Genomic DNA, 12818 nt, shown 5'->3' on the forward strand with positions numbered 1-12818 from the left:
AGTTGTTTCAATTCATGTAACGCCACAAGCGTCTATCGGGGCTATTTTCCGGCAATCTGCTGGCTATGTTTTAAATTTGTCAAGATTTTATGACTATATGACGTCACAATCAATTCAAATCTGCTTTTTGTTCATTCGTTCGTGCAATTTCAACAGAAGTGAGTGCGTGACGTCATTTTTCAATCTTATTGGAGCTAGTTTTTTGTTCATTCGGTTGATTTAGTTTTTGGTCACACGTGACACCTCATTCAAAAATAACTTACTCACTCTAAAATTGACTTTTCTTTACTTCAATTCAATGAAATAATGTCAAGTATGTGCGTGTCACTCTAATTGATTTTGAGGGTAGCTAAAAGAAGCAGCAATAAGTTAACCTAATACTTAATCAAAATAACATCTCAGCATCATAAAACAGTTTCTTTTTTGGTCGATTTGGTTTCCCATAGTTATTAATAGCCGCCCTCAGCTACGCAGCCACCTATTATAGCGCTATTATCATCGAATAAGATTGTTTTTTACTTTACGTTAGTTCACAGCTTGTTCAACATGTTGCTTCCTTTTGACACCGCTAGGCTAAGTTCATTCTTCGCACATTCTGCTCAAAGTGCTTCTAAGCAGCAGTTGCGGAGGAAAGCAATATAAAGTCATCAGTATCGAAAAACGGAATCTATAAAAACAGGATAAAGCCATAAAGCCTTAATTTAGATGGCCGATTCTTGAAATTTGTTCTTTTAAGTCTTAGTTAACATCTCTAATATGCTTTTTTGGCATTAAAACTAACCCCTGCATGCTCTCATTAAGGAACAGGAGTATGTCTAACTACGAATTTCAATCGAATTGTTTGGAACTTAAAAAATGTTTTTGTATAACAATAAACTTTTATCATTGTTAAAAGCCGCCGTCAGCCTCTCACGGCTATCGGTCAGTTTTCGTTTTTTGTTTCAATCCGAATGTAATGTGCGTTAAGCGGGCAAATGCCGACTAATTTCCGGCAATCCACCGGCTACGTTTTTTCTGTTCCTTCAATCTCAATCGATGTTATGGGAATCAATTGCGGCTATTTTCCGGCAATCTGCCGGGTATGTTTTTTTACTGTTTTGGACATTTCGTCAGATTCTGAACGGCTCTTATTTAGGCGCTCTCCTTTTTTAAATTCGGTTCACCTTTGATCACGTTTTTTGTTATGCATAAGTCACGCATTTCACATTCTTGACTCTTTGTTTCAACTGAATGGATTTTAAATAGCAGAATTTGCAACCCAAATAAGAACACTTTGACAATTAGAAAAATTTTGTCAATCCCTTGTTTTTAAGTTCCAATCCCAATGAGCGTCAAGCGGGTCAACAGCGGCTATTTTCCATAAATTTGCTGGCTGTTGAAATATTTACTGTAGACTTTAAGAGCAGCAAATTGTTTTTCTTTTCCTCTACGATGCGGAAACATAACGTGAAAACTTGACTGCAGACACAAAGCCAGCCTGGCATGTGTATTCCCCAGCCTGGCCTGTGTATTCCCCAAAGTAGGAAATTGTTATAAGTAGCCGCCTCAGCTTCTTAGCCGGCTAATATAGTTTTTTACAATTCAAAGAATTTGAATTGTATTGGGGCGCTGTCTTCTTTTTTTTAAGATCTGTTCACACATTTTCATGATTTTTGAAGTCAAATTGGAGTGGTGATTTTGGTCACGCCGAAACAGGAAGTGGAGCGAAAAAGCGAGTGGTTTGCGGCGTGAATTTTTTTCGCTCTAATTTTAAAGTAGAGTGAGAAAACGGCGTTTGAACAAAAATTCGCTTTCTCGCTAGTGCTTTTTTGTTCACATGCGGCAATTTCAGTTTGGTTTTTACTTTTTTTTTCGATTTTTTGGATCGGATTTTTTTCCAAATGGTTTTCTCAATCCATTCATAGTTCATTCCAGGTCTAGTTTTTTTTTGTTTAGTCAATGAAAATTCTTTGAATTGTACGTCAGGACTTGTCCTGCTATGTTTTTTTACTTCGTCGAACACAAATTTTTCGCTTTACCTTAGTTTGCAGCTTGTTCAACATTTTGCCTGAAATCTTTTTGACTTCTCTAGGCTAGTCTCACTCTTCTCTCATTCTGCTAAAAGTGTTTTAGACAGCAGTTGCTCAGCAAAGCAATCAAAATGAAAAGAGTCGGTATCAGAAACCGAAATCAGAAATAAAAACTGGATAAATCCATAAAGCCCAATTTTAGATGCCCGTTACTAAAACTTCGTTCTTAGTTACCATCTCTAATGCTTATTGGTATTGATACCAGCCCCTGTGTCATCTCACAACAAAACAGGAGTAATTTCACCTCCAAAATGTCATCGAAATATTTTGCACTTGAAATTTGTTTGTGTACAGAAATCGTTTTTTTTTTTCATTAGTTTTTCTCTTCTTTCAATCTCGATCTTGGTTATGGGAATCAACGGATGCTATTTTCCAGCAATCTGTCGGGTATGTTTTGGTTAAGCAGGCCTTAAAATTTGTTGGTAATTTTACTGCAGAACGTTACAAGTAAGTTCTAATTTAAGGTAATTTTACCTTAACAAAGTTAAATTAAATTTTTACCTTAACTTAAGTTAAGGTAAAGTTAAGAAAAACCTTGACTTAACTTTACCTTAAAAACGGTTTAATGTTTTTAACATTTGCCTGAAATCTTTTTGACTTCTCTATGCTAGTTTCACTCTTACCTCATTCTGTTAAAAGTGTTTTTAGACAGCAGTTGTTCAGCAAAGCAATTCAAAATGAGCAGAGTCAGTGTTAAAAAACGAAATCAGAAATGAAAACGGGATAAACCCATAAAGCCCGATTTTAGATGCCCATTACGTAAACTTTGTTCTCAGTTACCATCTCTAATATTTACTGGTATTGATATTAGCCCCTGTGTGGTCTTAATATGAAACTAACAGGAGTATGTTCAGCTCAAGATGACATCAAAATAGTTTGCACTATAAAATAGTTGGTACAAAAATCATTTTCACTGGTTTTTTTCTGTCAATCCAAGTCTCGGTAATGGGGATCAACGGTGGCTATTTTCCGGCAATCTATCGGGTATGGTTTATTAATAGACCCCTGTCAGCCTCTCAACCGCTCTCCTGTTTAATATATAAAGAATTTGTACTGTATTGGCTCGCTCTCTTTTTTAAGTTCTGTTCGAATTGCTTTTTTTTCACGCCAATGTTGAGTGGAGTTAGAAATTTGTAAATTTTGGTTTTTGGAAGATTTTTTTGCACGTGCGTATTTTGACTCGGGCTTCAGTATTTCTTTTCTTGAGTGCTATTAAGATAATATGTTCTAATTGCGCCTATTTACTTGGAATCCTCGACAGACAGCTAATGCTTTTGGCACAGACAGCTAGTGATTTTGGCACTGTTTGTTTTCATAACATTTTAGTTTTAACGACAGACGGCTAGTGATTTTGGCACTGTTTGTTTTCATAACATTTTAGTCGAATTAGTTTTCTGCTTTGTGAATGTGGCAATTTTTTTATTAATTACTCTCGAACGAAGTTTGGAGACATTATTGTAAACGCGTCTGTTTTTTGACGAAAAAGTTCATTGATCGCTTTCCTCTAGAGCTTTCTTTAGATCAACTTCTCTAGTGACTTTTGACGCTGGAGGTGATTTGAATAGCGTGCATTAACTCTGTCGCTCAAATTAAACTGATTGTAAGAGATTATTGCACAGGACGCGTGTAGCGTAGTGGTTAATGTCCACGACTCTCATCCGATATTTTGCGGGTTCGAACCCCTCCCTCTTGAGAAGTTTTCCCAGCATAAAAATTTCTCTAGCCTATGATCCTTTCTAAATTGTTTGCCTCGACTGTCGTACAGAACAATTCGCCTGACGTTGGTCTGTTCGTGTTTATTTCAGCTGTTTTATCACATTCTAATGTAATTGACAGGTTTCGTTGGTTAGTAATGAGGCATAATTGACGCTATTTAATGGTTCGAGCTCATTGCTAGTGGTTTTTGTGTTTTGACACTATTTGTTTTAAAAATTTTTCTTCAGTTTTTGTTTACAAGAATTTGTTCTACTTTCTGTTGTCTTGCCATTTAATCTCAATAAGAACAGGTTTCATAGTTTGTTAAAAGGAATGAAGTTATTTCATTTAATTGTTCCATTTCAAAGCCACGACTTGTGGCGCCTGCGCTCAACTACTAAACAAATCAATTCATGTTAAAATCAGGAAGGGAAGTTAGAATCACATGACAAGCAAAATTTAATGCTACACTCTGTCGAAGCCAAATTGATTTCTTCACCTTTGTCGACATTTATTTTCAGTAACTATTATTAGTGAGAGGTTATCATAAATTTGAGCTCAAATGGAGTTGAAGATACTGAATCTGGTATGCCAGTTTTAGTGAATTTTGTGATATTCATACCAATTCAGAGAGTGTGGGGCACCGTATAGGGTCTCCCGAACCCCGAACTCAGAATATCCAGAGAATATTACAACATAGTTACCTCTATCCAATCAACTGTTCCGAATAGACAAGTAAAGCAGTATAAATAGAGCATGAAAAACTAACAAAATTCAGTTGAAACCCATACCTCTTGTCTTATTAAACTGACATGCAGTGCGTTTTGAAGCCCAAAATCATGTGCGGTAAATTACTTGCTATCGTGTCTTTTTTCTCTAAATCAAATCAGTCATTGTGCAGTATAATTTACCTTTGACTTTAGAAAAGAGAATTAACTTTGATATTCTCTATATTTTTTTCTGTTGGATAAAGTTCCTAAGTAAGAGAATCAGTGTGCGAAGCATAAGGTCAGTTTCTGCCAGTGGCTTTAACCAAGACTAGCATAGTTTCACTAATTGCGTTACTGAGCAATTGAGTGTACGAGAAGAGCATAAAGTGTAAAAATTGTCACTGTTGTTTACTTCTTACAAATTCGATTTTACAATTTTGGCTTGGAACTTGAGTTATTAACAAAAACTCGACAAGAATTTTGATTGTTTTAACCTAAAATGAGTTTGTTTTTCCGATTGAAACAAATTTTTGAACAGCAAAGCTGCGCTGATAGTTATTGGGACTAGTTGAGTATCAAGTAATGCTGTGTTACAGTATAGCGGATGATGCAGTTCACAAATGTTAACTGCAAAAACGCAATATCCAGACAGATTTGAAACCGCTGAATTGATCGGGGTGGTGTAAAGTTTTCCTTGTCTTTAATGGGAGAGCAGACGTTTCAATGCTTTTAAGTTCACAATGATTATTTTACAAAATATTTTCAAGTTTTTGAGTTTTTCGAGTTTTTATTGTGCACCTTGTCCCCTATCTGTTAGTCTGTTAATGACAAGTCTTATCGGTAGCTAAAGAGGTTCAAATTAACAGATTCAGTTATTAGCTAATGTCATTTATAGCATAAACGCTTTTCAGTTTTGAAACATTAGCGAGTTTTTTATAGCTGCGAAGCTGTAAGCTGAGCGAAGCTATATTGCAGTGCTCTTGGTTTTTTTGTTTCGTCGTCTGACGCTCTTTTTTCGTTTTACATTTGTTCACGTAGCAATGCTGAAAAATTCAAATTTTCTGAATGACTTCTTCCTCTCACTAACGGCATTTATGCGCGTGACGTCATTTCTCGATCGCTTTAGCAAAAGTTTTTAGGTTAATTGCGTGATTACATTTTGATCATACGTGACTTACCTTTTTCAATAAAATGACTTTTGCACTTTAAAACTTAAGTTTAATTTGAATTTGTTTAAGGTCAAAGGAGTTTCTATGTGCCGTAAAGGTCCCTAATAAGAGGCTTCTGTGGAATGAATTTTAACAAGCTTTATTAATTTATCGCTGAATGTTTTTTAGCCTAGTTTTTTTTGCCAAGTCGATTTTTTTTTTCAATTTAGATCTGTATCTGTTTCTATCTCTATTATATGGCACGCAGGTCTATTCTTTCGCAGCTGTTCCGGCAATCTGCCGGCTATGAGTTATACTTCTGCTCACTCATCGCTGTCTTACCGCGTAATCTCTTTACTGACAAGTATAATCGGTTGCGATGAGGATTTATGTGATCAAAATAATTTTGTCAGTTCTTAGATAATCTTTTCTGTGGTTTTTTCACCAATCGTGTCAAGAAGTTTTATCGAATTTTTGAGTCCTAGTAGTTGCTGTACGTATTGCATTCTTAGCACTTTATCTCATTAATTATTGGTATCATCGGTTGGTAATGAGGCTTTAGGTTATTGAATTACTTGTATTAGTCCATAGCTAATGTTTTCTTTGACTTTTACATTATTCGTTTCAAAAAGTATTTGCGCATTTTTTGAAGTTTTTGGCGAATTGGTTTTTTGTCATATCACTTAGTCCCTTTATTGTAGGTTTCGTTGGTTGCTAATCAGACCTAATTGAATCCAATTTGTTGCTTGGGTTCCTATTGTGCGAATTTCTTAATGCCCAGTCTCTAAAATAACAGTTTTTTATGGTCTTGTGCCTTTTTTTGGAAATTTATCCAACTTGAGACACTGTTTGTTTTTGAAATGTTTTAAAATTGTTTTTAATCTTGCCTCAATTTGTAGTTCTTTCATGCCTTATCATGAGAGGTACTAAAAGATTTTTTTTGACTTGTAAAGTTTTTTGCCGTGGTAACTTTTTTGTCATTTATGTAGTTTTTCTTACTTTGTAGCCACTGACTTTCAAAAAGCTTCTGTTTTCACCAATTCTGCCCAGCAAAATTAACAGAAACAAGAGAACACGATAAAGCCCGGTGATTAAGTTTTTGTTCACACGTGACTTATCTCACTCTCAAAAATGATTTCCTCACTTTGAAATTGACTCTTATTTATCATAATTGAAAGAGATAAGATCAAGTGAATGTATGTCATTCTAAATGAAGGTTATTGGAGAGCAGCTAATAGAAGCAGCAAAAACTTATACGGATTTGTAATCAAAATATAACATCTCAGCCTTCAATTAAAAGACTATTTTTTGGTCTGTCTGTTTACAGTTTTTTTTGAAACTGCAGATCTACAAAGCTATTGCGGCTGTTTTTTGGCAATCTGCCAGCTATGTTTTGCTTTTTCTGTTTCAATACCGATTTGCGTCAGGGGGTAAACGGTGGCTATTTTGCGGAAATTTTCCGGCCATCATTAGTATTATTTAAACTATGTCAATTGATTATAGGTCTACAAGGCGTTGAAGACTTCAAGCGCAACATGAAGAAGTCGGGCGGAGGAAGTGGAGATAAGAGGGCAAGTGGGGCCATGGTTCCTTAACACGTATTTTTGAGCCGAAGCGTTCAAATTCGAAGTACAATTACAGCAAAACGCAGGCTCAAAGTTTAAATTGAATCTTGAAGATTCGAGTTATCTTATGCCCTCGCATATTTTTTCAGCTTGTATGCTTGTTCTGATATCAATATAATTAAACTCAATTTTTTTTTCTCGAGAACAAACATTTTCTATTGATGTGTACGTTATGAACAGCTTAAGCAATTTGAAATGCCAAAGTTGCTCAATTTTCAACAATATAGTATGTTGTACCTCGGTACCCCTTTTTAACAATTTATCTCGTATGTCTTCAGAATACGCGCCGCTTCAGTTTGTGTGCCTAATTTTTGCATGACATTTAAAGCATCTATAAATAAATGTTTCTACATTTGCAATGAATGAAGCTGAAGTTTCTATTTATAATGCCCTGCCTATCCCTCGTCTATTCTTCTACTCTATGGACCCTCTCACTCATATTTCCTTCTCCCTTCCTGGTGCGCGCTCCAATACATATCAGATGGCCATAAAGACCACCATCACCACCACAACACACTACAACCATATAAATGGCGCTCCTTTATAAAGTATAATTTTATATCTTAAAATCTCAACCATCAATTTCCGAACAATTCTGTCAATTTTTCTCGTTGCTTAAGAAGTTTTGAAATTAGGTTTGATTGAAATTTTGAAAATTTAAATTCCACCTCACCTGTTCTCATTTAGAGTGCATTAAACTGTTTTTCACTTTGTTTTCTAATACATGATCTAATTTTATCATCGGGACGAAGGGTGCTCTGACTGTTTCAAGTGTGTCATAAATTTATATGTTTAATTTTGTAGTATTAAAACCAATACAAAGTGTTAACCTTAATGAATTTATAAACCTCCGGATGATAATACCATTTTGCGCACATTGTTCAAGGTTTTTCTCCCACTTATAAATTAGATCTTCTTGAGTGTTGTTTGCGGTCTTGGTTTTATTACAGCAGTGTTTTCCGATTCTTATTGTAAAGTAAATTTATGGCCATAAATTGTAAAATGATTAATTGCGTAATGCCACTAGCTAGTCAGAAAAATTGCATCGTGGGTGGAGCAAAGCATCTCTAATTTATTTTAACTTTCAATTATTTTTTAAAATTAGCAAGCATTTTTAAAGATGTCCGTTTATTATATCTTTTGGGTGGCGTTTTAAATGCCGATTGTTCGTTATTATAGCTGTAAGCTGAGCGAAGCTATATTGCGGTGCTCTTGGTTTTTATAGCTGCGAAGCTGTAAGCTGAGCGGAGCTATATTGCGGTGCTCTTGGTTTTTACATTTCAAAGAATTTGAATTGTATTGGGGCGCTGTCTTTTACGACTCGAAGAGGAGTATTGGAGAATTCCTTTTTTAATCAATTTTATTGGAGTGATTTTTGAAGCGGGAAATGAAACGCGTGAAAAAATTTGGAGTGATTTTGGTGCTGAACAAAATGAAGTGTGGAGCGAAAAGAGAATGGTTTTTTGTTCATATCGCTGTTTTCTAGAGAGCGAAAAATTGATGTGTAAGAAATTTTTCTCTGAGCGAGCGAAATTTTTTTGTTCACGTGCGGCTTTTAAAAGCAGTTTTTTGCCACTTTTGATGATTATGAGGTTTGATTATGATATTGTATTAGTTTTCGGATTGTTTTGATGGGAATTGAAGGTTTCAAGTAGTTAATTTGATTTTCATGACATTTAGTGATTTTTTGCCTGTTTTTTCGTTTAATGCTTCAAGTGGGATTTGAAGAGAAGGTTGTTACTTAAGGAATATTCAGAGACCAATTGACGACCAATTGAAGACCAATTGAAGAAAAAAGTTTTCTTGGTATAAATACTATTTTTCTTAGGAAAATTTAGAAAAATTGAGAAATTTTAAACCATTTTTCTTATTTTTTTGTGCAGTTTTTCTTTTTTTTCAAAAAAATCTTAGACAAGTTTCTTAGCCTGTTATGACTTGCCCATTGTTTTACAAGCTTTTCATTGCTCTAATTGCAAAAGAACTTTATCGGCTTTATGTTTCCGTGTACTATTAGAAAAAAACTTATTAGTTTTTTCTTGTTTTTGTTCAATTTGTTTTTGAATGCCATTTCTATTCTTCCTTAATTTTCTTATGGAATTTGTGGAGGCTCAGTGTTCACAATATTTGGTCTAGTTGTTTAGTCATAAGTGCGAGCCATTTTCTTCTTCGAGGCGTTTCCGGAATTCTTCCGGCTATGTTTTTTTAAAGATCTGTTCACACATTTTCATGATTTTTGAAGTCAAATTGGAGTAGTGATTTTGGTCACGCCGAAACAGGAAGTGGACTGAAAAAGCGAGTGCGACAAAACTGGTGCTATTTTTGTCACTATAAATCTTAATAGTGCTATATATTAACCTCTAATAAGGTTTTTTGAAGCCACCTAGTGATGTTCTTACCCCCCCCCCCCACCCCACCGACTGATGCAGGCTGCAATTGATTAGGGCTCCCACAAGTAGATCGAGAGCAATTCTACCGACGTTAGTTATTTTTAATTAATAGTCGCCATCAGCCTTTCAAATGGCTATTAGGCGCTCTCCATTTTAAGATTCAAAGAATTTGAATTGTATTGGGGCGCTGTCTTTTTTTTAAGATCTGTTCACACATTTTCATGATTTTTGAAGTCAAATTGGAGTAGTGATTTTGGTCACGCCGAAACAGGAAGTGGAGCGAAAAAGCTAGTGATTTTGCGGCGTGAATTTTTTTTGGCTCTAAACAGTATAGTGAGAAAACCCTGTTTGAACAAAAATTCGCTTTCTTGCGAGTGGTCTTTGTTCACATGCGGCAATTTCACTTCGATTTTTACTGTTTTTTTTTCGATGTTTTGGGTCGCATTTTTTCTAAATGGTTTTCCCAATCCATTCATAGTCCGGTCTATGTCTAGTTTTCTGTTTAGTCAATGAAAATTCTTTGAATTGTACGTCAGGACTTGTCCTGCTATGTTTTTTTTTTCGTCTGACGCTCTTTTTTCGTTTTACTTTTGTTCACACAGCAAAGCTGAAGGACAAATTTTTTGAATGACTTCTTCCTCTCACTAACGGCATTTGCGCGCGCGACGTCTTTTCTCACTCGCTTTAGCAAAAGTTTTTAGGTTTTTTGCGTGATTAGATTTTGATCATACGTGACTTACCTCTTTCAATAAAATGACTTTTGCACTTTAAAACTTAAGTTTAGTTTGAATTTGTTTAAGGTCTGAGGAACTCATTTGTGCAGTAAATGTCCTTAATAAGAGGCTTCTGAGGAATGAATTTTAACTAGCTTAAATAATTTATCGCTGAATGTTTTTTTACCTAGTTTTTTGAACGGCGTCAATTTTTTTTTTCAATTTAGATCTGTATTTGTTTCTATCTCTATTATATGGCACGCCGGTCTATTCTTTCGCAGCTATTTATTGGTATTTTTTAAAAATGCTTTTTTAATCTCCGTTTTCAATTTCACTTGATGATGTTTATTAATTTACAGATGTGCGTGGTGTTCGTATCTATTAATACAGGAGTACTTCGAGCAAATAAATGGGCATTAACGATCCGGATCTATTCTGTTTTGCCCCCCCCCCCCCCCAGCTTAATGAGTATAAATTTTTTATGACCCCCAGGCGAACGTGCTATTTGCTTACATAGTAACGTGCTATATAACATATAATTTGTATCTGGGGGTCATAAAAAACACTGGGGGGGGGGGGGGGGGGGGAAACAGAATAGATCCAACAATCCATATGAAGTCAACAATTGAATACTAGTTTTGCCTGTTACGCCAACTCTCCAAAAACACTGGCTAATACGCCAAGTGCCAAATGAAAGGTATTGTTCTAGGAATTGTACAGTTGATGTAATGTCAGGAATCAATGGACAGTTTTGTTCGTAGGACAGCTATTTTAACGCACGCCTTCAAAAAACACTTGTAAATTAAGCGTATTGGACTATTGCTATCGGCCCTTGTCTTTTTCGGTTTGCGTGATCTAAATTTTTCTCATTCACAAGAGTCAGCAGCTGAGCGCAATTTGCGGCAGTTTACTACTTGTCAAATGAAAAGTGCGCCAAAATTGGTGTTTTTTTACTTTAAATTTTATTAGCAGTTATAGTGGTTTATTATAAACTCTAATGACGTCATTTGAAGCCCGCTTAATCAATTTGGTTACTCAAGAAGGGCCTGATAGCCGAGTGGGCAGTGCTTGTGGTGATGGATCGGGAGTTCCATGGACATGGATCGAATCCCGGCATGGTAAACTTTTGCACCTAGAGAGAAAAAATTATCTAGGCTACAGCCCCTGAATTAAATTGCATCGCCTTTCGTTCCAGAGCATTTCTTCCGACATTAGTCAGTTTGTTTATTTCTATAGTGTTTGAAAAAGGATTAGGAGTGTTGCTCTCATGATCTGTTATACTGCATAAAAAGGGGGTTTTTCAGTCGGAAAACCAACTTAGTAGCCTTTTTTCAACTAGGTTTTAGTTTTGTTCGAGTGGGCTGTTGATCCATATTATTTGTTGCAAGATCTGCTATTTGTTTATGAAAAATTGATCACGTGCGGAGCGTAAAATTACTTCAGCTCAAATAATTAGGATTAGTTTGACAAAAGATTTGGCGTCCAAAAATACTTCTGGTAGCCCAGTCGAAACGCCTCAGCATAAGGTTTGACTAATTTTATTGTTTGTTGACAAATCGTATTCGGTATGTGCTTTTGCATTAATTTGTGCTGTTTGGAGAAGTCATTTTCATGGTGTTAAGGGGAGTTCTTAATCTGACAGTTTGTTCCCCTCAGTAGACCTCCCAATCCCCCCCGTCGACTCTCCTCCACCTGGCGTTTTGGATCTTCTTCTCATCGAGCCTTCCCGACACCTACATCGCTTGAGCCCCTTCCCAAAAAAATTAAAACTTGAACCCCTCACTCCGGACGCCCCACCTAATGGTAGCTTTTCTGAGCCCCAGCTGGCTACTGTGTGCGCCAACCGCTCGCTGGTAGTTTAACTCAATAATTATAAAAAATATTGCTTTTATCAATGTATTGTCGACACTAGTTTTACTTGAATTCAATATTTTAATATTGTTTTTATATTTTTTGTTTACTGTTGCGACTTAAATGTCATATGCTTTTTTGACTAACAAAGTTTGATGCTGCTCTAAAAATTTTGATCTTTAGACCAGAAAATTTCTTTGAATCGTGTTTCTGGACTTGACTTGCTTATTTTAGTTCGCTTTTCCTTTCGATCGAGTTTTTCATTTCATGACTTCCTCATTAAAAAAAGAAGCGAACCGTTTTTCAATTACACTGATTACAATTACTGTTTTTTTTGCATTAATTACACCAAGTTTGTCGTCTGCTTTTTGGACTTTTTGCAGCAGTTAGCGCCCCATTACCAAGTATGCTTATGTTAAATGATCTAACCATTTCGTGTTTGTTATGACCATCCTAAGCATTAGGAGGTGAAGCAGTATAATCTGAAATTACGACCAAATGATGAAAAGTTTCAACTTTCGTAACATGCTACCCGATAACAGTTAAACTCGATATATAACCATAGATGAAATCTACCATTCTAGTTGTGAATGTTGTCATAACATCGGCATGGCAGTTAT

The 12818-nt window shown here is 35.7% G+C and overlaps 1 protein-coding gene across 2 annotated transcripts in view; it reads left to right on the forward strand.

Moving 5' to 3' along the window:
• LOC142339385 (kinesin heavy chain-like) overlaps positions 1 to 8335 on the forward strand; it is a 147624-nt gene extending 139289 nt beyond the window's left edge. For both annotated transcript variants that reach the window (XM_075389394.1, XM_075389395.1), the window contains one exon: positions 7126 to 8335. In XM_075389394.1, the coding sequence (XP_075245509.1) occupies positions 7126 to 7217 (92 nt within the window). In that variant the 3' untranslated portion in view covers positions 7218 to 8335. The remainder of the gene's footprint in view (positions 1 to 7125) is intronic.
• The last annotated feature ends 4483 nt before the right edge of the window (positions 8336 to 12818 follow it).

Source organism: Convolutriloba macropyga, chromosome 5, assembly GCF_964194025.1.
Source record: "Convolutriloba macropyga chromosome 5, txConMacr16.3, whole genome shotgun sequence".
Taxonomy (NCBI): domain Eukaryota; kingdom Metazoa; phylum Xenacoelomorpha; order Acoela; family Convolutidae; genus Convolutriloba; species Convolutriloba macropyga.